The following is a 27372-nucleotide window of genomic DNA, read 5'->3' as shown; positions in this document are numbered from 1 at the left end:
TCTCACCCTTGACGTGTCTCTTGATGTCGGTGCCAACAACTGCTTATTGCAGCTCAATGCACTGGCAGAGATAGAGCTGTGTGTGCAGCGGAGGCCGGCACACCGGGCTGATAAGGAGGCGGCGTCTCAGATGGAACTGACCGGGCTACACAGAGATGAAATCTTTAAGGTTTGGCTCGTTGATAAACTCACAAGACCTTCATCATCTGCACTTTCATGCCCATCGTCCCTCCCCTGTCAGTGACCCATATCTAAGTCCAGATTCCACAACTTATTGCTGCAGACTTATTGCCTGGTATCTATTTTTGGTCGTGCCAGAGGGCTGAAGAAGGGAGGATATGTTTTGACAGCATTGCAGCAAGTTTTATGAGTTTGTTACTCAGTTTGGTCGCTCGTCCTTTGAGTCAGCTGAGACTTGCTTGAGATGTACGGTAGTTTGCCCTCACCCCGTCTCTCCTCCTGGGTGAGTTTCAATTATTCATAAGCGTTGGGTAGCCAACTTGAAACTGATAACCCTCATGCTATTTATACTTCATTTCAAATGAACAAATACTTAACTGTGAAGTTCCAGGCAGCTTGGCCGTGTCTGTCTGCATAGCTTCTGCTGGGCACAGTGAGGAAGGTAGGCCGCGGGCACCGTGCAGAGGCTGTGCTCCAAAGGTGAGCCCAAAGCACAGAGCTACAAACTATATATAATTTATACCCTCCAAAAATACCCACAACTTAAATAATCATTGGCTCTTTTTGGGGTCCAGACTGAAGTCCCAGTCTTCTTGGTTGGTGTTGTATGAACGTGCTCACCTTAGCAAAACACCCTCTTCAAGGTGAAACAACATGCAGAATATGAGCGCATTCATCTGTAAAGACTTTTAAATGCTTGGAATTCACTTAAAATTACTTTACTCGAGTATCCATGTTGCTGACGTTGTTATTTTTGTTCAATTTGATATTTAAATCTCTAAAGACAAACTCGATCTACATGTTAATAATATCAAATGAACAAAATACTAAGAAGAAACTAGATATTGTATAAAATTCCACGTCATTAAGTCAAAAGTGAAACGTGGTAATGCTTGTCCTAAAAGGATTTTCGGTTAGATTTTGGAAACAGCTTTAGATACAAGTTTGTGTTTTTCTATAAAGCATTTCTCATCTCTCAGGGACACACAAGCTGTTTTCTACGGAATCACATATCTCACATTTTGATTTATGTGCACAATTATCAACACTTAAGATGAGCTTTTTGCTTGTTCGTCATATTTTTTTCCTATGAGAGACTTTTAGCATCAATACCATGGTTTTATATTACAGCTTCAGTAGCAAAGCTAAACCAATTTAATGGCTTTGTCAAAGTTAAACACTAATGTGTTGGATGTTTTTTAATAATTCACTTCAGAAAACTTCAATAAAGTGCACTTTGTGAAAACTGGTGGCTGCTAAACACAAGTTATTTCTTATTTACATTTTGCTACCTGGCTCATCTACTTGCCGTTCTCTCTGAGACAGAATAATTTGTTAAATTGAATGAAAGTTGCATTTTTGAGTCACACACAAAACAGAGATTTTGATTGGTTCCTGTGTAACAGACTGACATACCATCCATACCAAGAGGCCAGAACATAAAATGTAACTGGGTGAGATGCGAGCTATGATTAACACGTCAGCCTATAAACTGCAGGGCATCCACACAGAGTCTGCCTCGAATAAGTGAGTAATAAGGGAAAGTCTGAGGTCTCTGCATCCATGGATGGTGTCCTGTACGAGTGTACAAAGTAGGATTTGGCAGGTGGGACAACACTAAGGATTGGTAGTTTTGAGTGGGGGAAAATAAGACAAGCTAAACTGTAGTGAGCTGCAGTAAATCTACTTTTGGCTAATCCGGACATGTAAGATGGAATAATAAAGGGGGAAAAAAATACATACACATTATATCATGGGCCAGTGTGGATTACACTTAACAGTTTTATTTGGAATATTAAGACAATGAAGCATAAGCCAAGCACCAAGAGTGACAGCTACAAGTGTCGCATCATACGGCTCTTAAAAATGAACAGGTTATACTGAAAAACAACTGTTTTTTTTTCCTCTTTGAATGGTGATGCAGATACACAGAACAGACAGTGAAATGTGAACATGATTATGCCATTTACACGCTCCGAATTCTACCTGACAGCAGACGAAAGAAAGAAAAGAAACGGGTGAGGAAAAGCAGAAAAGAACAGAACGGCGATATTCGTCTGACGACAGTTTGGTCAGCCCCGCGGCAGCGGCTGTGGCCCCGGATTTAAAGGGCTTTCTGTGATTGGCCAAAACGAATAGGGCAGTCTGGGAACATCCCAGTGCTGCAGAGTAACAACCATTAGTTCCCATCACTGTCAAGTCCTGTTGCCTCGGCACCCACATCCACCCAGCAACCAATGTGCACATACAGCATTAAAGTGACAGAGGATTGCAACCATTGTTACACTACACTCCATTGCATATTAGGGAGCAGTAATAAGGAAAAATAATAATTCTTTCATACTTCTGTTTGCATAAAAGCACTTAACCCAGCTTTCTAAAATATATATATATTTATATATGGGAACATGAAAAAATTAAAAATCTTATTTATTTTTGTTTCTCTCTTTTTCTCTAGGATCTGACACCATGAGTCGTACCGTGGTGGTGGTGGTTGGTTTATATGTCCTACATCCAGGGGTATTGCTATTATTTTAAGGGACAGCTAAGGAGACAACCATCTCTCATCTAGAGCAGAGTTTGTGGTTTGCCTCCACACACAAGGCTCTCATAGTGCAGCCCAATAGTGTCATACTAATGAAATGTTAAGCTTTTTTTGTGGTATTTTGTTTGGCTTAAGAACACAGAATATACACACACAGCTTTACCTTCCCTTTTTTGTGTGTGTGTGGGCTGGGTGTTGCACAGAAACGTGGCGCTGGCTAAATGTGGTCCATGTTTATACATCCCTGGCTTGGGGGGGAAGGGAGGGTGTGTGAATACCTGGGGTAGTGCATTTGTTAGAAGAAGTGTTGATAGTGTGTGCAAATCTGTGTGTGTTCCAGACAGTGTATGCACCACTGAAGAATAAAATGTCTTTTCATCAGGCTATTACATAAATCCATCATTCATACGTTGGTTTTTTTCTCACCTAAATCTACAAGTTATATGGCAAACGTGCTACGGTTAATGTCAGATATTTCCCATGGGGAAAACTGGGTTGAGAGGGTCCTGGGACTCTCCTTGCAATGGGCCTGCCTGAGAATAAATGGGGAGGCGGGGGGAGAACTGGGGCAGAGAGGCGTTGTTCATAGGAGTCACTGTCGTCACCCCTCACATTCAACTCTGCCCGTCTCTCCACGGGAAACTCTCCCTGTGTGGCTCTGTCCGTAAGCTAACATACATCCACACACAAACGCACCGAGTCTTCAGCGAGGCGGAGAAAACGACTCCCATCAACACACCCTACAACACCTGTGAAATATTTTAGGAGCACCGGCTCCCCCCACCCCTCGTAACACCCACCCAAGTCTCACCATCTTCAGCTAACACACACGCGCACACGGTGCGGTCCACAAGAATTTGGACAGTGGAACATTTTCAGTTGTTTTGGATCTTTAATTCAGCAAAATGGTATAAAAATTATGAAAACTATTCAAATTTCTCAGTAGGTTTTGGAGTAGTCAAATCCCTGCGGGGGTGTGGATAGTGCAATTCCTCTGTTTTGGATCAAAGCAGACAAACAGTGATCCTCAACATAAGAGTGAAAGCAATCACTCAGTTCAGCAGGGATTAGTTGCAAAAGACTGAATCTGTTGACCCTACTTGTAAATTTTGTTCTGAGAAGTCGACTAAAAGGTCAACAACTCCAACCACACACTTATCTGTTCCTCAGCTTGATTAAATCCAATATGCTGACTAAAGACGGGGAAAAACACTAAACAAACATGTCACTGCCCCAACACTTGCGGCCTGCTCTGCATAAAACAAATACACAATTAAAGTGCTATTTATTTAGACAAATCCCTTGTCCTTTCTGTGAGCATGCTGTTGCAGCAACAGGAAGCCAGGACTCAGCAAGCCAGCTACATCTCCTCCCTCCCTCCTTATTGTTCACCTCAGCCTAAACAGGACACCATCGTCACAGTGATGTCAGCGATGTGGCTGGACGGCGAGGGAACGGTTTGTATATTATAATAATAATAATAAAGAAAAAGCAACACAGACTGGACCTTACAGCACAGTGACCGCGGGCTCCAGAATGGCAACGCTGGCCTTTGATCTGTGTCTGCATATAGGATGCAGCACTTGTACTGTAGCAGCTGTGTGCCATTGCTAGGCTGCAGCGTGAGAGACAAGACACAGTGAGAAAGACGGTCTGACGTATGCGTAGTTTGGGGGTTTCATTTGTACAGTTAAGTGTGGAAGCTAAAATACCTCAAACATAGAAGTGCACATGCGAGAAAACCCAGTGTCAGCCTTATTCCACTCTTAAGGGTCACGCCTGCCACTTCAGCTAACACCAGTGATTAACATACAAAGAGACCTGCAGTGCTGTTAGTAGAGTACTACAACTTTTGAGTAAACAAGAAGTAAAACTTTGATCAGTTCACTAAATAGCCGAAAAAGCTAATACTGGTTGGTGAAGTCCTTTAACCAATCGTGTGACCACCTGCAGAAAAATCCTCATCTGATAAATCCATAGAAACTGGACGACTGTTTAGCAGAGGAAAGGTATTTGGTAGCGAGTTGATGGTGTAGCTCTAAGTCTTACATAGTGTAGCAGGGAACTAGCCATTAATTGTTTGTAAAACCAAAATCTAAACTAGTTAAAGTCTAACACTACATAAGCTTTAAACTACTAGTTAATACATGTAGGTTTGTGCAAGAGCTTTGGTCACAGATGCAAATATAAGAAATAAATTATATATTTGTTCATGATTCATCCTTACTGATGGGAACTACATCTTTTAACAGCTGAGTGGGCTGACATGAGCAAACAAACAAAAGCAGTTTGAGAGCTCGACAGAGTAGGCTCGGTGATCATGATCTCATCTGTATCTCAGTTTAAATATTTTAGTTTGAAACATTAATGTGAAGGATTACACCCTAATGAAACTACTCAGTCTCCACCCATCTCGCCCTCCTTCAGTCATCTATACATTTTATTAAAATTTCAACTTATGTCAGTTATTTAAAAGCCAGTTATTGCATATTTACAACTACTCAGGAGACTGAACAAATACTTGTGCTGATGAACTGATTTTAATACTGATAGCTTAGTTAGATCATTCAACATGCTCACAGTGGAGAGTTAAGCTTAAAGCTCACTCCTTACAGCTGTCTGACAAGCTGAGGATGAAAACAATATACATGTGACAGGTCGGCTATCTAAACTGAAACATGCTACAGCAGCACAACTGACTCTGGACCCAACAAGAAAGAACGGCTAATGCGCGCACAGAGTCAGAACAGATGTGACTAATGCACACAGTTATTTCAATAATTTGCAAGAGCTTAATCAACATAGCACCACTAAAATGTTATCCATTATAAAATCTTTAATGTGCACAATAAATATTGAGCTTATTGCTCCTTCAACTCTTCATTATGACCATCTTCAGTTCTATTTGATGAGAGCCGAGTGGATCGTGCTGAGGCACCTCCCACTCTTGTTTGGAAAATAAAGTAACATATTACTGGACATGTATGAGGCACACAGGTTACGCTTAATAAGACATTATGGAAATGACAGGCTAGATAACTGAGGATATGCCCGCCTCTCAAGAGTTGAGGGTTCTCATCATTTAATACTGTAATTATGACAATGAACAGAGAGAGAAAGTAGCACTGCAGTCTAATCCTGGGAGTTGTTCTTTCCTATTTTAGAAGATTCTTGCTGAGCTTTTGAAATCCTCTTCATTCATCTATAACTATATGAAGTGTCTCATGACACAGCCCGATCTTGAACAAGGCTCGTTACTGCCTCACTACGCTGTAAATCGACTTGCTTAAAGAGATAGTCTTTACACAGCTGCTCTCACTTCCTATGAAAGACATTTGTTAGGATTCTTTATTGTAACCAAAAGAACCCAGGCCTAGCTGCACTGATGTTTCAAATGTAATTACATATGTTGAATTCATGGATTGAGATTTATTTATATATTTGAATTTTTATTTATATTTTGAATATACAGATATTGCTGATGCAACAAATGGATCGTGAGCTTAAGGAGGCACCTATAAAACGGAATAAAATATCAACCTCGATTTCAGGAAGAACTGAACTGGGTGCATGTGTCCACATGCCAAACTGCCTATGGTCAGTGAAGAAGTGACAGGCTGCTTTCACAACTGCACCAATGACAAGATTTCCTCACAATCTGTCATGTTTCCAAAGCAATGCCACACAGGTGGAATAAAGCTGACAAGTTTAGCTTGCTTACTAAATGCCACACAGTCAACTGATTTATTAAGCATCACTCACGATACTGCTAAAAGAGAAACTAATGTTCCTTTAGGACTTACGCATAATCCTTAGAAATCACTTGTTTTCCTTCATCTCTGGCTTCACTGATGCATGCAACGAGATGGCAAAGAATATGACTTATGTAGCTCTATCCATAGGACAAGCTCTGACTGCAGTATACCAAAATAGCACCTCCAGATCCCCTCTCAACCCACACACACACACACAGACACACACACACCTTCTCTTGTAAAGGTGCTCCACTAGGTGCTTTGACAAGCTAAGGAAGAAAAGTAAGAGCGCACAAAGTGAGCTGTACAACATAGCCATGTAAGCCTAAATAGCAATTTAGGATGAACGGGGGAGGCATGCATGCAGGTCTACAGGCAGGGTGATGTTGTGGGATCAGGCAGACACTTAGCACAAAGCAAGAGAAAGGAAAAAAAAAAAAGACACAAAGCACTGATATTTGTGTCTCCCCTCCCTGTCAAAACAACCTGTTCAACGCAAAAACATGTGCTTGCCAGACAGCATTATACTGAATATAATCATATGTACTTTTGTGATGTAAGTAATAACTAAAACAAAGTTTAGAATGAATCTTGTATAGCTTGTTACACTTAAACTCGATCCCCCACCGGTAAGAAAGCCATATCAGTATAGCTTCCATTTTGCTAATGAGGAATTTCTAAAGTCATGAATTCCTCCTGCAGCATGTCTAACAGGCAATGGAGAAGCCGCCCTATTTGACTTTGAGTGGCGGTTCCCTCTCCAGCCAGCGAACTCGTACTTTCTGTTTATAGTGATACTCCTTGAGGAAGTCCTGCAGGGCAGGAGGCAATGGCAGAGACCCTATACCATCGTAAGTGGTCCAGCGGCAGATGGCGGCCCGTGCCAGGTGCTGCAGGCCAAAGGGGAAAGTCCGATGAAGAGGCGCTGTAAGCAAAGGTTCGAAAAACATGCAGGCGCTGGGGTCTTTATAGTGCTCCAGCAGTCCTGTGACAGTGGAAGAGTGGAAAACGCAAGGATCATGAGCGTCAAAGCTGAAGTTGTGGTTCCACTGCTCGATGCGTGCGTGCAGGGAGCGATTGTAACGGCGGAAGCTAACAGAAAAGAGGTAGTCCTCCTGGGCTGAGTCACGCAGCAGGAAGGTGCCCTCGGGCCTCCCATCCAACAGCGCTTCTGCCTCGTAGCGGTCCATTACGCCCCAGTAACAGGGCAGACCTGTAATCTCTAAAAGATCTGGCACCAGACAATGGATGTAGTCTATCTGAGTATGAACCTTCCAGGGACCGTGTTGTTGTCGGCTAAGGTGACCATCCCCTGAAGCATGCCTCTGCTTGGGCCTCCTGGCCTGCAGACAAAGGGTGGTCGAATCCTCCTCAGAGTCACAGTCCTGGGATGACGCTGCAGCCCCCAACAACTGCCCACAGGCTCCTGATGATGCAGCAGCCAGAGCGCTCCCGGCCCCTGTGACCCGGCCTTCCCCAGAGGCCTCTCCCATGCCAGGAGCCATTTTTGGTCCCAGTTTGTAGAGAGAGGATCCTGGCACTGAGGCCTCCAGGGTGTGGATCTGTGCATTGGGTGGTGGGTCCACACCTTCCTCGATGCTGAGCCTGCGGCGCTCGCGCAGACGTTCTTCCTCATCCTCGGGAGAGGGGTGGGCTGGGTCAAAAGCATCCAGAAGGGCAGTAGAGGAATGCGGGCTGACTGGTGCTGTGTGCTGTTTGATCAAGTGCCATTTGTGAGCAAGGTCTGAGCCTGGTGGAAAGGGGCAGGTCTCCAACATGAGCTCTGTGAGGTGAATCTTACGTTTGGAGGTGACGGCGTTCTTAGAGGAACGTGAGCACCTGCGAGCAGGCAGGGGTAAGCACAACCCAACTGTATCACTTAGCCGCTGGCGCAGAGAACGACCATTCAGACTGCGTCCTACTGATACAGAGTCATTTGTCTCCTGGATAGAGCTGACCCCATAGCGCCTGTCCCTACGGTTCCCACTCCCGCGTAAGCGGCCGGACCGCCTATCTGCCTCCAAAGAGCTTTGGGTTTTGGTGGAGCATGAGTGTTTTTTCTTGCCCCCCCACGGGGCATGACGGGAGTAGGAGTCTCTGCGAGCCAAGGGAACACCCCCGGACCCACTCCGCACATCTTCAGCGTCCTTGTCGATAGTTATCTCTACAATCTGAGGTATGTCCGACACACAATTATGATGACGGCGCCCTGCTGTTACCACTGGCACTGGTAGGAGGCTTCGTGACGGGCTGGAGGCTCCTGATGCCTGTGCCCCACCTGAGCTGCCTCCTTGACCGATATCCACCACACAGTGGACAGTGTCTGCCTCAATCCTGCTTTCATGGGGTCCTGAACTGTTGTTGTGGAAGAGTGTCTGGCATCTGCTCTTCAGATTGCTCCACATGATGCCCACTTTCTTCATTAATAGGAGCCCCTGGGACCTGAATATAAAAGAAGACAAAGCTGATTAACTCACAGGTGAGAACATCCCAACAGCAGCAATGGTACCTACATTTAACACTGAGGTACAAGCTACACAAAGAATGCCCTACATTTAAATTCCCCAGACGAATGTGCATCTAGTAATTAGACATGGTGAGAGTATAACGGGGCCAGAGTGTCTGGGAGGTGGGTGAGCTTGAGCTGTTGGAACAGCAGAGTTACGAGTTGCCAGGCAGACATGCAGGGACACAAGGCCACAGCTATAAATGAACCTAGGATCTGCTCACAGCTGATCTGCTGGTATGTACTGTATTACAGAGCCAGTCTAGACCTGACCAAAAACCTTCCCTGTAACAGCAGCAGACAGGGCACATGTATATTCACATACACTCTCACATAAGTGGTTGATTTATCACTAGTAGAATTTGACAGGGATTTGGAAGTTCTAGCACTAGAGTGCATTCTAATAATCCAAATTTTACAGTGAGCAGAGTTACTATAGAGAAGCAGCCAAAGATGCCAAAGCCCTAAAGGAATTCATAACCGACTATTTCTACAGCATTTCCTGTTTCTGATGAGTTTTTTGACATCGTGGCTTTGTTAGTGTCCACACAACTGGCAAAACAATAAGATGCGTATACCAGAACAGTATCTTCAACCAAACAGCTTAGCACTTCTTCACACTAGTGTTTAGGTTTAGATCCTGATGGTGCCGATATTAGCCATTTGCATATATACTGGTTTCCCCATTTATAACAGACAAATGAGAATTAAAGTAAAGAAGAGATGGGAGAAACACCCTTCAACCATGTTTGTGCCGCACAGTTCGTCCACTACAGAGCACTCTGCAACTTCACTATTAGCAACACATTTAATGCCACAAACAACAAATTCATAACTTATTGTGACAAGATTATTCCATTACATTATCTCAGCAGGGATACATTTTAGGGTAATATGTTCATTATTTTTGTCTGGAAAAAAGTGGGAAAAACAAACAAACATTGTCCATGATTTTAAAATTGCTAAATATTGTATGTTCTATAAAGAAAATCTAAATATATCTGTCAAGGGTCTTTAGGGTCTCTGTTGCTAAACGGAATTACAGCAAATTACTCATTTCTAAAAATAATTTTAGTCCATCTTCAGTGAACTTTGAATGAAACAAGTGCAAGACATTAGCACAGAAACCATATTGTACCATACTTAAAAGAACAGGCATTTAGTGAGCTACTAACACAAAAGTCTTCAAGTCTCTCTGGAATCATCAAATCTAACTTCCTATCTTTTCTTTTGTTTTTGGCCGGTTAACTCAATCTTCTTCTGGGCTAAAACCTGTTACCCAACGATTATGAAACATCATGTCAACCAGCATGCAGAGTAAAGTTTACCTATAAATACTAACGAACACATCATGGTTCAACACTATCAGCTGTGACAGAAAATGTTTCGCAAGGTAAGCAAACCATGCTGAGATTCAGCACATGACATTTGCTCAAGGCAGCTCACTACGTTTATCACAGACTTAGGACCCTGGCCCACTTATGGATTTGCTTTGTCAGAAAAAAGATGAGGACAGAACAACGAATCTCCTTTAACAGCCAATATTGGTTGCTATACCCACCCCAAAAAACAAACTGCAACACTGGTGTAGCTTACAACCCAGCTGGCATTACCCAAAGAATTTGCAATAAACTTCAATATGTCCATTGTATTTCACAACCCAGTCCATGCAAAATAGCTACCTGACAAAGACTATAAATAGCCATGTAATGGTCTACATGTAATCTGCAAAAAAAACACCAAATGAACCTACAACTGGATGCCAGCTTCAAAGTGTGTACCTCTCTTGACACTGGCTCCATGAGCTTCTAGACCAATCAGCTGGCTGATACATTTCTATCCTTGAGGCCATTCACCATTTTGTTGTAAATGCACTGTGCTTTCCCAGAACAAACAGTCTAGCTACTTGTGAAATATTTCACTCTACTGCTCATCTTCCAATTTAAAGACCCAATTTGCACAATTGTTATTACCAAACAATCTCATGTGATTTAGAACCCCCCCCCCTCTATGTTTTGTGCAGTTTATTGACATAGGATAAGCTTATTAAAACAAGAGCCTGACGTTGCAAACTAAGTGGTAAATAAGTTTTCTATTTTGCTAAAACAGCCTTCAAAATTCAAGCAGATGTCATCAAAATTCCACAACGCAACTCCAAATTATTTGCAAGCAGAGGTTAACTTTTATACCACCACCTCATCTGTGCAGTGAATTGGTTATGATTATTAAAAATGGAAATATAATAAAAGTAATTTTCTGCCATTTTTCCACAGGTAGTCAGTTCTTCCTCCTTCCAACAATGATCTGTACTAAGTACACATTAACTGGTACTAGGATAATGAAAAATGAAGCCAAAATTATGATGAATGACGGTGATATAGTAACCATGTATGAACAGACTTCAAAGCATGACTTGACAACTGACTACTATATGTTATAAAACTTCCAAAAAAAATGCCTAAAACTTCATCAATATTATATCAAACTAAAGACATTTCAATAAAAATAGCATACTAAATCAGAGGCTTGGGGAAAATTATTTATAAAATGGATCAGGTTATTATTTTAAAAAACCCCAAAACAAAACATTTAACAACATACCTCTTAAAATGCTGTGAATTAGTCTATTAACACTGCAGCTTTTTGAAATGAGCGTTACTGTATAAACTCAGAAGAAAAGGCAACTTTAAAGAAGCAGGAGTCAAGATAAATATAATAAAGATGATGGACAAATATAAAACTGAAATATGATCATCACTAAAATCTAGTTACAACCATTTGGAATACACCATTTTTAAGAAGGTGAGGTGTAATAAGCTCAATCTTTACTTCTTCAGTCAAGTTTGTTTATCCAATTCTTTTTTGCCAATTTATTTTTAATGAACACTTTTGTGTTGTTATTTTAACTATTAATAGCCAAAATAAAAATAAAATCACTAACACATAAAACCTCCACAATCACTACAAATAAAGGTTTGATTTAAGTCCTGTTGAAAACAGGTCCCAGACAGTCACGCGAGTCTGTTGTCGAGCTCTGTTTGTCATTTACAGACTTATTGTGTCTACATAAACTTGAATCAGTTTCAAAATCTATTAACCGAGAAACATGACAACATGGGATGCCATTTTCTGCTTTGTTGTAAACAACATTCAGCTGCGAGATAGATTTGATTGCATTATATAGGCTGTTTTATTTTGCATAGCAGTGCCCACCAGTGAACAGTGAAACACTCACTGTTAACAAACAGCAAAGGCAAATCCCAACTTGAGCATAAAAGAGGTTTAGGTTTATATTTCGACTGGTCTGGCAGCAAGTTGTATACAGGACAACCTTTTTAAAATCTCATTAATATATTTGGGTTATTTCCCATTTGGCATTTTCCCATTGTAATTTTCACCTGCCAACTACATGTGATACCAGCAATAAGGTAAAGATTTAATATTGTTATTGGGATTTTTTTTTGGAGTAACATAACAATCAAATTATGAAAAAAAAATTTGGGGGATTGGGAGCGACGGTCCAGATGATGACCATCCCAGACTGAACACACTCACCCGAAACACTCAGCCTGCTAATAGTGACTTTGACTCATTAACCCAGGTCCATATTTTAGATGAAACAACTGATAATTTGAATAATTGTGGGTGTGCTACCAGCTCTACAGTCAAAAACTGCATTTCTTCATCTGAACGTGATGTACTTTCACTAAAGTTTCAACACACTGACTGTGTTTCCGCATTAAAAGACCGCTGCAACTGTGGCAACAACCAATGTCAGCATCAACTCTGGCAAAGTTCAGCCACACTTTTGAGCATTTAATTTTCTGTGTGTGGGACAGAGCTGCCCCGTGTCCCGCCCCTTGCATGCAGGCTCCAAAAGAGAAAGAGAGAACTGTCTTCTAAATAGGGAACAGAAAAAAAAATGCACCACAGATTTATGTCTTAATAACTAACAGAGGAGCACAGAAAGATAAGCCTCATGTACCAATAATAAACGTGTTTTTTGTGTTGTTTTGGGTTTTGGTTTTGTTGGGGTTTTTTTTTGCCTCCAGTAACAAAACCAAAACATTATGATAACTTCAGCTTATTGACACTACAGTCTTTTATAATTTAGCCCTAGGGTCTGTTTAATACCTGGTTGCAGTACCCATCCCTACTCCATGCTCTATAAGTGTCTGTACAACAACGCGGATCAAGTTTTCTACATGGTCTGCTCTGCTGGATGTCTGTATTCAATGCGCTCAAGGGGTAGTGCCAGCAAGAAGAAAAAAAAAAAAGATTATTCTGCGGTCTAACTACCGCTGACTGGCGATGGAGTGATGAACTACACATCATTTCTAACGGCAACATACAAATGACATTGTCTAAACTGGTTAGAAATGTTTGTTTGAAGCTGGGTTTAAAGCCTCTCCTCTGCCCTAAACAATGAAGCCAATGTCTTTGCTGCAATAGACTCAGAAAACTTCTCAGCGACTTTTCAGCGGTGCTGGTTGTGGCCACAACTACATTACAAAATTATTATTTTTATGTATGTGACACTGATTCTAATGCATCTTACTACGACAACAGTTTTCACAGGGTTTATGGTCATTACTCTCAAGCGCTGAAAACGAGATCATTCCTGTTTGTTGCCGTAACAGTGACAGCAGTGGGGAAAACCCACCACTGTAAATCATGCCTTCACCGAGCCCACTGCAAAAACCAATTTATCAATTCTTGGCCACAGTTTTTCCCCTTTTTTTCCTGTGGTTATTGTCACCCCCATCAGCGCTTCCCAGAAAGAAAGCACTACAGACTTAAATTGCCCTATAACACAGCAAAATAACTGCCAACAGCAGTCAGTGAACTGCTTTCTAGTTTTGTGCACGTCATTGTAAGCGACAGCTTTTACTCTGCCGCTTGTAACGAGGCACATAAAAATTCCACTTTATGCAAAATCTCCACATTGTGTGGAAATCACAGAGATACACAAATATTATTGTGCCAAGTGCATCTTATCTGAACCAACAGTGCAGAGTAGATTAAATTAGCATATTGATCACTGAGTTACCAAGTCAAAAACATTTGACAGGGTTTGGCTTTTAAAGACTTGGGTGCTCTTAGGGGATATTAAAGTTCAGTTTTTAGGTTTGAATTATTCACAGTAACAAAACACAGTTAATCTGTCACTGTCAGAGCAGCAGAGGCTAAACCAAACTTGTGCATAACAGAGGTTCGAATTTATATCTGAGCTATCATGGCAACATTTTATAGGTGAAAATGATGCCATTGCCTGTGTATCAGATATTCTTACTGCCATTTTTCACTGTTTTTACCAACAACTACAAAAAAACTGTCATATTACTTGGATAATGAAATCAGATGTCACAACTCCAATTCCAAAGGTCAGTTCTTTCTTCAGCCACTAGTCTGCATAATCAAGCTTATGATGTTTCTGGGACCTGCTTTTTCCTTCACGTCAACAAGGTGCTGGAAACATTCCAGAGATTTCAGTCCATGTTGACGTGATTGCATCACAGTCGCTGCAGAATCATCACGTGCACATCAAGGACGAACATCTCCCATTCCACGACATCCCAAAGGTGCTCTACTGGACTGACATCTGGCAACTGTGGCAGCCATTTCAGTGCAGTGAAGTCATTGTCATGTTCGAGAAACCACTTTCAGATGATCTGATCTTTGTGAAATCGTGTGTTATTCTATTGAAAGGAGCAACGAGAAGATGTGTACACTGTGGTCTTAAACGCTTAGACATGCTGAGCAGCAACACTCATACAGACTGTGCCATTTAAACGATGCCGAGCTGGAACTGAGGGGCCCCAAATATCCCCCATTCCACTGCATCTGAAATGTTGATATAAAGCAAGATGGAACCATGCTTTCATGTTGTTTATGCCAAAATGTGACTCTGCCCTCCAAATGTCACAGCAGAAATGGAAAAGCATCAGACCAGGCAGCATTTTCCAGCCATCTATTGTCCAATTTTGGTGAGTTTGTCAAAAAAAAGAATGTAGCCCCAGTTCTCAGCTGACAAGAGTCGCTTAAACCACATTTCTTCCATATTCTGATGCACAGTTTGAACTTCACTAGGTTACCTTGACCATGCCTATGTCTAAACGCATCAACTCACTGCCATGTTACTAGCTGATTAAGATATTTGTGTTAGTAAGCCAATGGTGTCCCTAAAAAAGCAGCCGATGAGCGTACATTCATAAGAGAGTAACGGTCAATCACAGCCGCTGTGCATCGCAACTAGGGCTGCCACGATTAGTCGACTTGTCACGATTACGTCGACGACTAATTTTATAGTAGACGCGTCGTTTGAAGCTTTGTAAGATCCCAAAAGACGCAGGAATGAGTAGTAGGATTTAAGAGAGTAATAACGGACTGAAACAGAAGATGGCAGCACTGCATGTACAAGGATGCCAGCTGCCGTTAAACCCCGAAGAAGAAGAAGCTGTATCCCAGAATTCATAGCGCCCTGCTCAGTTTCCAACAATGGCGGCAGCTAGTTAGTTTTAATATTACTCTTATTATTCTTTCTGGGTCACAAAATAAATGTTTAACATATTTTCAGGCGAGAATGTAGCTGTGTAAACCTCAAATATCTACTCAGTTTATCAAGACACCACAAAAGCGCTCCGACGTTTTCGGAGACGTCTGTTATCCACCAGCTCGATAGCTAGCCGGGGGCTAGGCTCACGCAAATCGTTTTCAAACCCACCGCCATCTTTCACTACTCAGGTTAAACATGATATATCAGTTACTTAGATAACTTAAAAATGTTATTGTTTGGCTTTTTTTAGTGTTTTATTTGTTCCTGAGTAAATCGGTTTGGCTGAGATTAAAGTTATAGTTTTTACACAGCTGAATAAACGTCAAGCAGACAGCTGATTATCAGAAGTGTGAGATGCTTGAGAATATACTCCAGTGTCCTGTTATATTTTAGATAGCAAGGAGCAGACGGCTGAGTTTATTAAACTTCACCTAAACAATCTTCAGATTTCATTAACATTTAATAAACTATCATCTTGCCTTTATGTTTAGTTAGCACATACCTTAAACACTTAAAGCTGTAAGCTAATGATAGTTATATAAGAGCAGATGCATGCTGGTGCAATAAGCTGTACGTTTTACGTCCAATGGATGATGATCTGATAGTCGACTAATCGCAAAAATAATCGGTGACTAGTCGACTATCAAAATAATCGTTTGTGGCAGCCCTAATAGCAACACAGTTTTATAAACCAGTATAAGTTCATCCACTTTAAGTTATCAGATGACATACACTGTAGCAAACAGTATAACAGACTTAAGTGGAACACGTTATGTGTGTTCAAAGGGTGGTTTCTCAGGATTTGTAACAAGTTTAAAAACCTGTCTTGGTCAAATATTGCCCAAACCTGTGGAAACCTACAGCCTGCTTTAGACATTGAGACTAGCCTTTTATTGATGTAGCACAAAATCAGTATTAGTTATGTAAATCAAAAATGTTGTAATTTTTATAGGATTTGCATTCTCCAGTGTAGTAGAGGGATACGTATCATTTTAAGAATTTCTAAACAGCTAATTTAACTTTTTAAAGCAACAATATTATTGCAGTCATACTATAATTATATGTCTTCAGGAATAGATATTAAAGCCATATTTGACTTTTCCCATTGTGGGTCTAAACATCATACTAATGATCATGCTTATAAAAGTGCTTTATGTCTAAACTGCCAAATGTTGAAAGGCACTCCAAGATTTGTTCGAAGAGGTACATGGCTCAAAGTGAACTGTGCGTCCAGCCAATTCAATTTGAGAAAGCAAAACATGCAAACAACAGCCTCTCATTTGCCAAAGTTTTGTTTGAACACAACGGTTTTTCTGCTCACAACCTAAATTTGCCAGAAGTTTTCTTGATTCTGTAACTGGACTGTCAAAATGAACAAACCACTGAACTCCAAAGTAAAAGTGCATGCTCCCACCCTGCTGCGTGTCCTCCAAGTTGAACTGGAACTGTGAGGCTAATATTATATCAGTTACATCTCAAGAGCTTTTCCATCCCGGCTTGTGAGAGTTATTCTTTATCTTGCGAATCAGTTCAAAAAGCCCCAAAAACACAAACCATGCAATGTTCAAGTTTACAACAACTATGACTACATAGTCCCTGGCTTCCAAAAGCTATAACTATACAACTACTTCTCATGCACAAGTATGATTATATCATAAACTTGGCACCATATTCCAAATCTCCTTTGACAAACAGCTAAAAAGAAAAAACAAACAAAAAACTAAAGAATACACGTTTGCTGGTTAGTCTGACAGTTTTATGTCCACTGTGACACTAATTCAAACAATTACCCTAAGATACACAGAAGCACAATGCTCATGTGTTTCATGAAAACTGGCACCTATAACTGAAAATCTGCCAACTTGTACTTCAGTCTTATCTGTTCCTTGTTCTCATTAGTGTGGCTACTGTCATACCAGACATGCTGGCACTGACTGAACAACTGCAAACATACAATCACTAGCTTTCAGGTCAGTGCATTTAATTAACACAGAATACAGACCACCATATGTCCAAATACCCAATCCGTGTGATAGCAAATATTAAAGAACTTTTGTATATTTCTAATTGATAAAGAACAGACAACACACACATGAGCATATCATAATGTAGACATGCGTCTGCAATTAAAGTCAATTCAAGTGTGAGACAGTCCTCCTGAACCTTCTGACTTTTGCTGTTGTCAACAATGGCTGCACCAAGTGTGATCCAGTCCACAGCCATTTCGGCCGTCCTGAAACAGAACTAGGCTACTTCTCCTCTCCGACAACCCAACACACCCATTCTCCTGGGACCACACTGATCTAAGAGAGGTCTGGAGAGAAGACAAGATTAAGGGAGGATGCCTCCCCTGCTCAGACCAGACCAGAACAGAGTTAATGAGGTATTTGTAGCTCCTCACATTATAGAAGATTTGTGGGACATGCCATGCAATAAGAAAACATCAAAACGAATGAGCACGCCGATTGTTTTTCCCCATCGCTTAAAACCTGACAAACTGGATGCTGAAGAACTTCTCGGTTAAAATACACCTTTGAAGCAACATTTTCATCCATACTCAATAATGCACTACTTGAACTGAATCAACGCTGTTTTTCCACAGCAATTATTTGACACCCGTGTTCCTTTGTTAGTTGTTTGAGCTTAGTACATCGTTACAAACACATCATTTAATAAATATATACTTTGTTAATCTAAAAAGAAAATCTCAAATTAATAACAAAGACATATTCTTCCAAATCCGTTTAGATGCCATGCTAATTGCCTTAAGTTATGCGATTACAAAAACAGTCTTCGTTTCAGTGCAATCTTGACAGGTCCGTTATAGTATCGTTGGCTACATTACAGATTCATGTGCTATTAAAGTCAACAGAAATCCGACAATCGCGTTAAAACGTTATCATAGCTGCTTCATAGATCTGGCTGGAAGGCCTCTCGGGTCCTGGAGGCCCCACATTTTCCCTGTCCCAGCCAAGTTAGCTCACTTGCTAACCCGCTAACGAACCACAGCCAGCCCCCCGGACACCTCTAAATGTAGAATTAGAATAGAATAGAATTCAACTTTATTGTCATTGCACATGCACAGGTACAGGGCAACGAAATGCAGTTTGCATCCATCCAGAAGTGCTTTAGTGATATAGATATATTACAATATATATTAGCAATAGTATAGATATGTAAGTATACTACAGAAATGGGTCTATTATGGTATGTTATAATGTACACGGTATGAAGTATGTTGTGAATATTCTATAACTAAGTATGTAAAGGCTGTAGTGAGTACAAGCTATGTACAGGCTATGAACGTAACTATTGAAAACGTTTTCCAGGCTCATAATTGCCGAGCTAGCTCGTGGACTGCAGTCATATAAATATAATGCTTAAAAAAGCAAATATTAGAGATATTTATCATTTAGTTGGCAAAAGATATAATCAAGTTACTGTCCAGGCTTGTGAGCTGTCAAAAATGCTAATTGTTAGCATTCCCCAGAACGGGAATTTCTAGCGTTTTAGTTAGCTTTGGCTAACTAACTAGCTAGCGGAGTTAGCATTTTAGCTTGTTAAAAAAATCCACATTTTTTTTATAAGTTACCCAGACGGTCCTGTGTACTATTAAATGAGCTAAGAAGACAAACGTGACAAGTTCGGGAAGTGCAGATTAGTTTCTAAATTTCATATCTTACCCGTGTGTCTCCTGAAAGCTCTATTCAACAGCTCTCTTTGTCTGCAAAAAATGGCTATTAAGAGAACTCAGGCATATATCCCCCTTGCGGACCACGGTGTCGGCTGAAACCACTGAAGGTACACGAATACTTGACGGTATCATACCGACTATTTAATTTATTAATGTAAAATGTATTTAAAAAACTAAATCGTGCGTTAAGCGCCGTGGAAGCCCGTTCTTCATTATGGTGGGGGTCTTCTTTTCTGCCGTGGTCGTTGCTGCTTCTAGCAACCAATATGACGGTAGTCTGAGCAGACACAGAGTCTGAGAGGCGGACTGTGCTCAACGTGAGGGATCCCGACTGACAAGGGCTCGGTCCAATGGAGCAAAGGGAAAAGGCGACCACTTCCGACGAAGCACGCGGATAGGGAATGCCCCGCGGCTCGCTCCTCGTGATGGGCATCAAGTGTCACCAATGAACGGAGAGAGGAGGATGGGGCTCTCTGCTGGGCTGCTACTTGGAAACGTGGAGAGGTGAAGTGATGCTGGTGGTATCCCGGGCAGGCCGGTCCATTGGCACATTGATATCAACGGGGTAAAAGACGGCCAACGAGCCTTCATTCACCTCGCAGCCTGTGGGGTGAATGAAACCACGGGATAACGGCAAACCGTTTAACTCCACAACAATTTTATTCTTAGAGTCATAAGTGAAGAATGTAATCTAATAACTAGAATAATTAATTTAGCCTCACCAATAATCTTCTTATTCTGGTCATACCCAAGGCTGCTTTGCAAGGCAGGTCCCTCAAACTCCAGGGTGCCTGGAAAATTCAAGGCATAACGTCTTACGTTTGTACTAATTTCAATTAATATATGTTATGAAACCCCAAGACCCAATATAAACTGACATTTTGAAGGCTTTTAGATGCAGAATTTGTGATCCAAACTCCTAAAATAATTTGCCTCCATCATCTGACCACAATCGAAGCTTGGTTACCACAATTAGACTTTAAAGCACACTACAAAGTAGCCTAATTCATCCGCGTGTGCGGCAAGCAAGAATACTTGTGGTGGAAATTTGCGTTAAATTAATTAAAGGACCTGTTACAACCCACCTCCCATGACCTCGAGTGCTGTAGACCAGTGAGTAGGTCTCATAACCTGTTCCAAAGAACAATTAAAAAGTCTCTGAGGAGAAATTACTCACTTACACCCACACATGAGATCATCTCCTGGAGATGGATAATTCCTAAGCGCATGACACAAGCCGTAAGGGGAAGTGGAAGTTGTGTGAGTAATGTAGTAGTTCGCTGGAGCCGAGGGTTGTGAGTTCACGGAAATCACGAGCCGTCTGAGCACATTAGCTTTTACATCTCCGAGATACTGATCCAATTTGCGCTTATGAAAGGAAATGAAAGAGAATTGCATTAGCACTGATTCTTCAGCCAGGACTGATTCACACTGTTTTAGTCGACATGGACCTTCCCTAACAGGTCGCTGCTGCAGCAAACAAGCCACACAGAAAGGATATGATAATAACTAACTACGGTGATTCAGCTTCTTATGAAGAAGAAAGGTGTGATAGTAGTGTATTACAGGTCCATGCGAGCTCAGACCTAACATATTAGAACTGACTATTTATGAGTAGCTGAAAAAGCAGGGGGTGATGTTTATTCATGAAATTAAAAGCGATGAAGTACTCACTGAGAGAATATAGTTAAATGCCATAATAAACTTTAATTTATTGCAGTAAGCTACTAAGCCATAACCGCTGACAGCTAATATTCGAGGCTGGGCAGTCACTGAGTACAGGAATAGATTTGGATATAGATCAGAGGTGATACCAAGTAGAGGTTTGGTGTTTGGGGACTCATGTTCTGTTTCTTTGTACAGTGATTAAGGGAAGCAGTTAAGGGTGATTTTGTGATGTCCGCAGATCACATTTCGTGAAGTGGGGCTTGATTAAAATGTCAAAAGAAATGATCGGCCCCCAGCAAAGTTACTGCATGTTTGACTAGAGTTGGGTGAATCTATTGTTTGGACCAGTGAAACTGATACAGTAAGCATCAGTTTATTTAACCATGTCAGATGTCACTTTGTCATCTCATTGTCTGTTCAGAGAGATACACAGAATGCAGTGTTTTGTTAATGTAACTGTAACACATTTTATTGATCAAAGTTCAGGAGTTTTAGAAAATAAATAATGCATGTAATCATAATTAAACAAGCTCAGCGAAGAAATTCAAATTCAGCTCTGTCCTGAAAGCGTTGCATGGTTCTTTATATCCAGTGCTCGGGTATTAGTCATGCGGTGACAAAGGCAGGGTTGCCATCTTGTGGCAGCAGGATAGAAACAAAACAGTCCCTTTTCCCCAGATGTGCTGATTATATATGTAATGTACTTTTCAGACTTTTATAGTGCAATTTGCTGATCGGGTATCATTTTATGTAGGTCTCACACCAGTTTTCAGTGCTTTGCTGCAGCATTTCATATCAAACAGTAATATCAGTTTAATTACAGCAAAATTACAATAAAGACTAGATTAATAGGTTCTACGTGTTGTGACAACTCATTATTAAACTCTTTTAATTATGTTTTATTCGTTTCACACAGCACTTCACCAAACCAAAGCCCTTTTTTCCTGGAGACATGAAGAAAATAGAGGAAGTCTTTTGCCATGAAGCCTTTTACTGTGTTGTTTATCTCTTTAAAGTGGACCTCAAACAATAATTGAATACAGATTAGGTACATTTCATGCTTGTAGAAATGGCACATATGGGGTGAGGAAGGTGGTAAAGGAAGAGTGAATATGTAATTGTTGAGAAAGGGCAATTCAACCATGCAGGGGAATAATGAAGCTCTGAGCTCTGTGGCTGGAAAGGGACCTCACCAGTCAGAGTAGCATTGTGTCTGTTAGTGCTGAGGGCCAGAGGGAAGACGGTGGAGGAAGGTGCATGGCAGCAGACTGGAGCTGGGGAAACTCCAGGCTCCCAAAGAGTCCTGCTACACACATAATGTGCTGTGTATCTGCATTTGAAAGTTCTAATCAGAATTCGGTGTTTTATCAGTTTTTCCTCTCTACATGACAATGAGAATAAGCTGACTTTCTGCATCGTGACAGTCAGCACTAATGGTGCAGACGACGCACGATCAAAAGTTAGAAGTCTGTGACTAGCACATGTCAACACCAGCAGGTGAGGAGATCTATTTGTTAGAGACCAAAATCATACCCAAGTCTTGCTTCTGAAGGAGGAGAAAAAACACATACCGCTTTCACATTAATAGATGCAACATTTCCCTGAATGTAGCTTTACCCCAGGACTCTAACAGTATCCACACACCGGGTTGTGTTTTCTAGGCTTCTAGTTGTATAAATGTGTCCATGTGTGCTGAAGCAAATGAAATCATTTTTTTTAATTTGAAGGATGATTTGTTCTCCTTAATATATCAAATATGTCTTGGAATTGGTGACTCCAGTAGATGTGTCAAACTACTCAGATACACAGAAAATACACAAACAAGAGATGATATTTCCATATATGGTCATAGGAAATTAGAGCAGGAGGAGATGAGGTTTTGTTTTTTATCACAGGATGTTAGAAAAACAAACATGCCTGTTTCCAGTTTATGTGAATCACTCATATGGGATGTGAGCAGACGTGCTTCACTTTAACAATGCATGCATTATTAGCATTAGAGCCTTTTATAAGGCTTTTTTTTAGCTCCACATGACAATCCTCTGTCTGTTTGTGAGATCTTTAAAAAAGCTAAAAAAAAAACCAACAAAAAAACTATAATTGACCTTAGTATCAGATTTTAACTACGAGAACTAGGTTTAGACATCCACATCTTATATTTTACATTTTGTAAGTGAATAAAATTCTTCATGTAAACTACAAAATAAAATTTTAAACATTCAACATCACCGCATTATATGTCCCATCCATTTTCCTACCTGTTCTGTCAACTCTGTTTGCAGAGGTGCTGGAGCTGGTCAGCAGTGCTTCATGAATTTGAAGATGTTACGCAATAAATGACAACATCCATCCATTCTCCTCGGGGGGCCCATACATTCACACTTATGGAGAATTTAGAGTTTCCTGGAGAGAACCCACTCAAACACAGGGAGAACATGCAAAGTCCACACAGAAAGAACCGGGTTGATGGTGGAATTGAAATCTGGACCTTCTTACTGTGGGGCAACAGCGCTCTCCAGTTTCATTGAATAACACATACCTGATTTTTTAACAGGTTTGGAGTACCTTTACAGTGGCGAACATTAAGACTCATTTGACTTCAATTCCTCATGAAGTACTGTGGTGATAATTGTTTCAGGTTTACAGTGTTTTTGTGGCAAACTACAATGTAAATGTTTAGCTAACAGTGCTAAAGTTCAGTTTTTAATGGAACCAGTGCTCCTGTAAATGTGTGGTATACAAGGATTTGACAAAAACGAAATCTCTATGTGTTTACAGAAAAGCAAAGAAAATATTTTGTACAGTTATATTTGCTTTTTAAAAAATAAAGTAGGACTTTCAACATGTGATCTTTGTAGTTCATTTATTGTAACATTTTCTAAAATACACTAGCATAAAGTTACTTTAAACTAAAATTAAAGAGCTCTTGTTATGTTGATAGAGTATAATATTATAATATTACTTTGCTTATTTAAGTACTGCACACTCAAAGTAATATAACTGTCCCCTGTTTAAATCTAACAATACTTTTTTATATATATTATTAAATGAACTCATCTTTGCAGTGTACAAGGATGCTGTAATTCTGCCAGTAAAGGAAACCCTGTGGCTTTTTGGTCAACATGCATGAAAGTGATACCAAGCATTAATAAAGAGTCTTAACTTCTGAGATGAAATGCTCCTCGATATTACGGGTCACATAAAAGGTGATTTATCCCCTTCAGAGCTATAATATGGAGATCTACACAGTTTTACTTAACAGTTTTGTAAAAAAATAATTTCTTCAGTTGAAATCATGCTTTGGAAATTTTAAACTGCATTAATGTGTACCGTCAAATTTTAGCCATACGTGCACAATAATGAGAGACATGCAAATAACTTAGACTGTAAAAAAGTGCTACGTTCGATTTCAGAGTGTTAAAAAAAAATTTCAGCCATATGTGCCTGAACTTTGTTTTTTCAATATAAAATAGTTTATATCACAGTGAAGGAACTCGTACAAAAATGAATGGAAATGTGTTGTTTGAAGTTTGCATGAATAAATTATTGAACACTGATTTTTTAGCAGCATCATAAATGTTTATGAGTTAAATATGTTCCACTATGAGGTACTGTCATATACTGATACATCCAGTGATACTGTAAATTTCCACACCAAATAAACAGAGTAAAATTTTAAACTGTGTATGTAAAGTGAAGTTAATTGTTCCACAGAGAGGAACATATAGACTGCACCCAGTGAGTGGCGCTCCTGCCCAAGAGATAAATCAATTCATCTTATAATCTCAAAAATAGATTTAAACATAAACAGATTAATTTCCTTTTTTAAGTTTCAAAATAAAAGATGCAAACTTTTTTGTGTATTTGTCACGCTTTCACGTTTCAGATCAGCAAACTTATTTGAATATAATATAAAGAGCATAAATACCAATTGCAGTTTTAAAAACATAATTTAATTAAGAGAAACTGGACTAAACTTTCCAAACAAAATATGTGATCAATCGGAGATAACTCCTGATTTAACAAGAGTTAAAACTTTAACAAGAGTAAAACTTGTACTCAGGTTACCTTTCTCTAATATTAAAGTCTGTTTGATGATCTCATATGTGTGACAGTGTGACAGTTATGCAAATATAAGAAATCAGGAAGTGGGCAAATATGTTTTCACAGCACTGTAAATCTTTAATGCATTAATGCTGTGTGTGTTTTTTAATATCTATTTCTCCTGACCTTCTTATCTAACCTGTTATGAACATAAGCATAGCAAAGGTTTATTCCACAAATGCATCCCACATCACATCTGGCCCACTCCAAGTTAAATCCCCAAGATGACTTTTTAAGACAGTAAACACATTTATTGAGAAGAAAGAAGCATCAACGGGAGAATGCATCGGTGGCTGTGGCACTTATAGGTCCTGGATCCTGAGGGTGGACCTTCACACAACATAAGCAAGCAAAACTGTCCAGTAGATAGAAGGCTTGTTCACCCTGCAGTCGTCTGCTGCTCAAAAAGACAGTTACAACAACGCAGGCTGGGACAGAGAGGAGGAGCACCTTTTACATTAAAGCTTTAATCAAACATTGTATCTGACTCTGAACAGAAAGTTAACAGCAAGTTGGCACCTTTGATTAAAATCTTTTTTTTTTCTTTTTAAAGATTTTAAAAAGCTAATAACAAATGCATAAAAACAAGAAGCACTGGCATTTTTATGTCTGTCTTGCAAGAAAAGTTCAGTCCCGACCTCCAGTTGTTACATACCTATAAACATATTGGCTGGAGACCTTTGTTGCATACACTTTGTTTTGTGGAGGGGAATGGGTGGAGTAATTGCTCTAGATCCTAAAGTTTAATTATTATCTCCAATTCTATTTAAATTGTAATGCAATTCACAGGTGACAGATTCTTTACGAGATCGCTTAAATGACAGGGATAGTCCATGGGTGCTGGTCAAAAATTCCTTAAATCTCTTCTGGCTTTCATTTCAGGACCTTATTGCCTAAAACACTATTTTTTTGATTCAGACTTTTTGAAAGACTTTTTGTCTCCTGCACATGGGTTGTTCCAACTATTCATATATCTAGCTAAGTCGCTAATGGCTAGTTTCAAACTGGTGATTTGCCGAACTAAGTTGCACCATTTAACATTTAAAAAAAAATCATCTAAGCTTGAAAAGGCTTTAGTCATTTGGGTTGAAATGGTTGTGATACGATCTGAAGAATATCACATAACTTTATCAAAAATGCCCAAAACAACAGTTTCAGAAGGCTAAGTAGTTGCTACATTAAAACAAGCACCAATCGGTGATTATGCTGATCTAATTTACAATATGTTTGACATTTAATGCTATTGGCATAACATTTTGTAACTTGGAAATTATTTGAAAGTGTAAGAGATAATTTTCCTCATCTTATAAATAGCTTAATAAACATTATTTTGAAATATGGTCAAATATGTCAGCTATGAAGCTAACATTAGCCTTTTCAGCTAGCTGACATATCTTACATTATTTTGCAGCTACTAGGCCATTAGGTGGAAATATTTAGTGACAACAAATGTCCTTGTATGCAACTACTTTTTGTGGTGCAACTTGATGTAGTAATGAACACATCTCCAAAATGTAACGACCTAACTTATAAGTAGGATTAGCAACAGCTTACTAACTAACAGCTGTTGCAGCTAGTTCTTCAACCCTTCATACCACTTCAGAAGTTTGGATCAGTTGTGCACTTCCTAAAGAATTGAAATTCGGGACGTTCAAGGAAACATCCCAACCACTTTTTGTCGACTTGATAAACTCTGAAGATGGTGTGCTACGCTCATACTTGTGCCCGATAGAGCAATGTGCATCTTCTGTGGTTCAGTCGGTCTATTCTGGGATGGGGTCAGTTTCTGAAAGCAGAGAAATGTGCTTGGCTTTGCTAGGAAACAAAGTGTCACCATCTGTGCTTCATGTTGTGCAATAGATGTACAGCATTGGGTCATCTCAGCTATCGGACTTCGATAAAAGCGTGTGCATTGGAGTCTTTGGACGTTGATATGAATCAGAGTTTCATTTCTGAAATGAGATCCCTCGTCTCCTTTTCTCTTTGTAGAACTTCCTTAAATGTCGATTAAAGAATTATTGCAGAATAACAGAAAATAAAGGAAATACATTTATAAGCTCATAAAGTGTTATTTGCACAGATTGACTTTTCATAAACTCTGGATTATATAGATTTCAAAAATGGATAATAAACCTCAGTCTCTGATTAAGACATCAGACTCCCAACTTAACTTTCCGAATGTTTTGGCATGCCACGCTATAGAACATTTTTTCCCATTTTCCATAAGGCAAAAAACAAGACTTTCAAACTTTAAGATCACTCAGTCCTAGATCCAAAATCTGACATCCGAACTGCGTTTGTCCCAACACAATCTTGTGTGGTTTTTCATTAGCAGGTTCTCAAACGACAAATAATTGGAGACAG

At 40.0% G+C, this 27372-nt stretch overlaps 1 protein-coding gene across 1 annotated transcript; it reads right to left on the bottom strand.

The window, feature by feature from the left end:
- Positions 1-1926: 1926 nt before the first annotated feature.
- socs5b (suppressor of cytokine signaling 5b) lies at positions 1927-19827 on the bottom strand. The gene is made up of 2 exons (XM_004554573.5): positions 19226-19827; positions 1927-8922 (listed from the first exon to the last, which is right to left on the bottom strand). The coding sequence occupies exon 2, from the start codon at positions 8901-8903 to the stop codon at positions 7212-7214; it is 1692 nt and encodes a 563-aa protein (XP_004554630.1). The 5' UTR covers positions 8904-8922; positions 19226-19827; the 3' UTR covers positions 1927-7211.
- Positions 19828-27372: the final 7545 nt, after the last annotated feature.

This window comes from Maylandia zebra, linkage group LG13 (genome assembly GCF_041146795.1).
Source record: "Maylandia zebra isolate NMK-2024a linkage group LG13, Mzebra_GT3a, whole genome shotgun sequence".
In the NCBI taxonomy this organism is placed as follows: Eukaryota; Metazoa; Chordata; class Actinopteri; order Cichliformes; family Cichlidae; genus Maylandia; species Maylandia zebra.
This window is presented reverse-complemented; position numbering and strand designations above follow the sequence as displayed.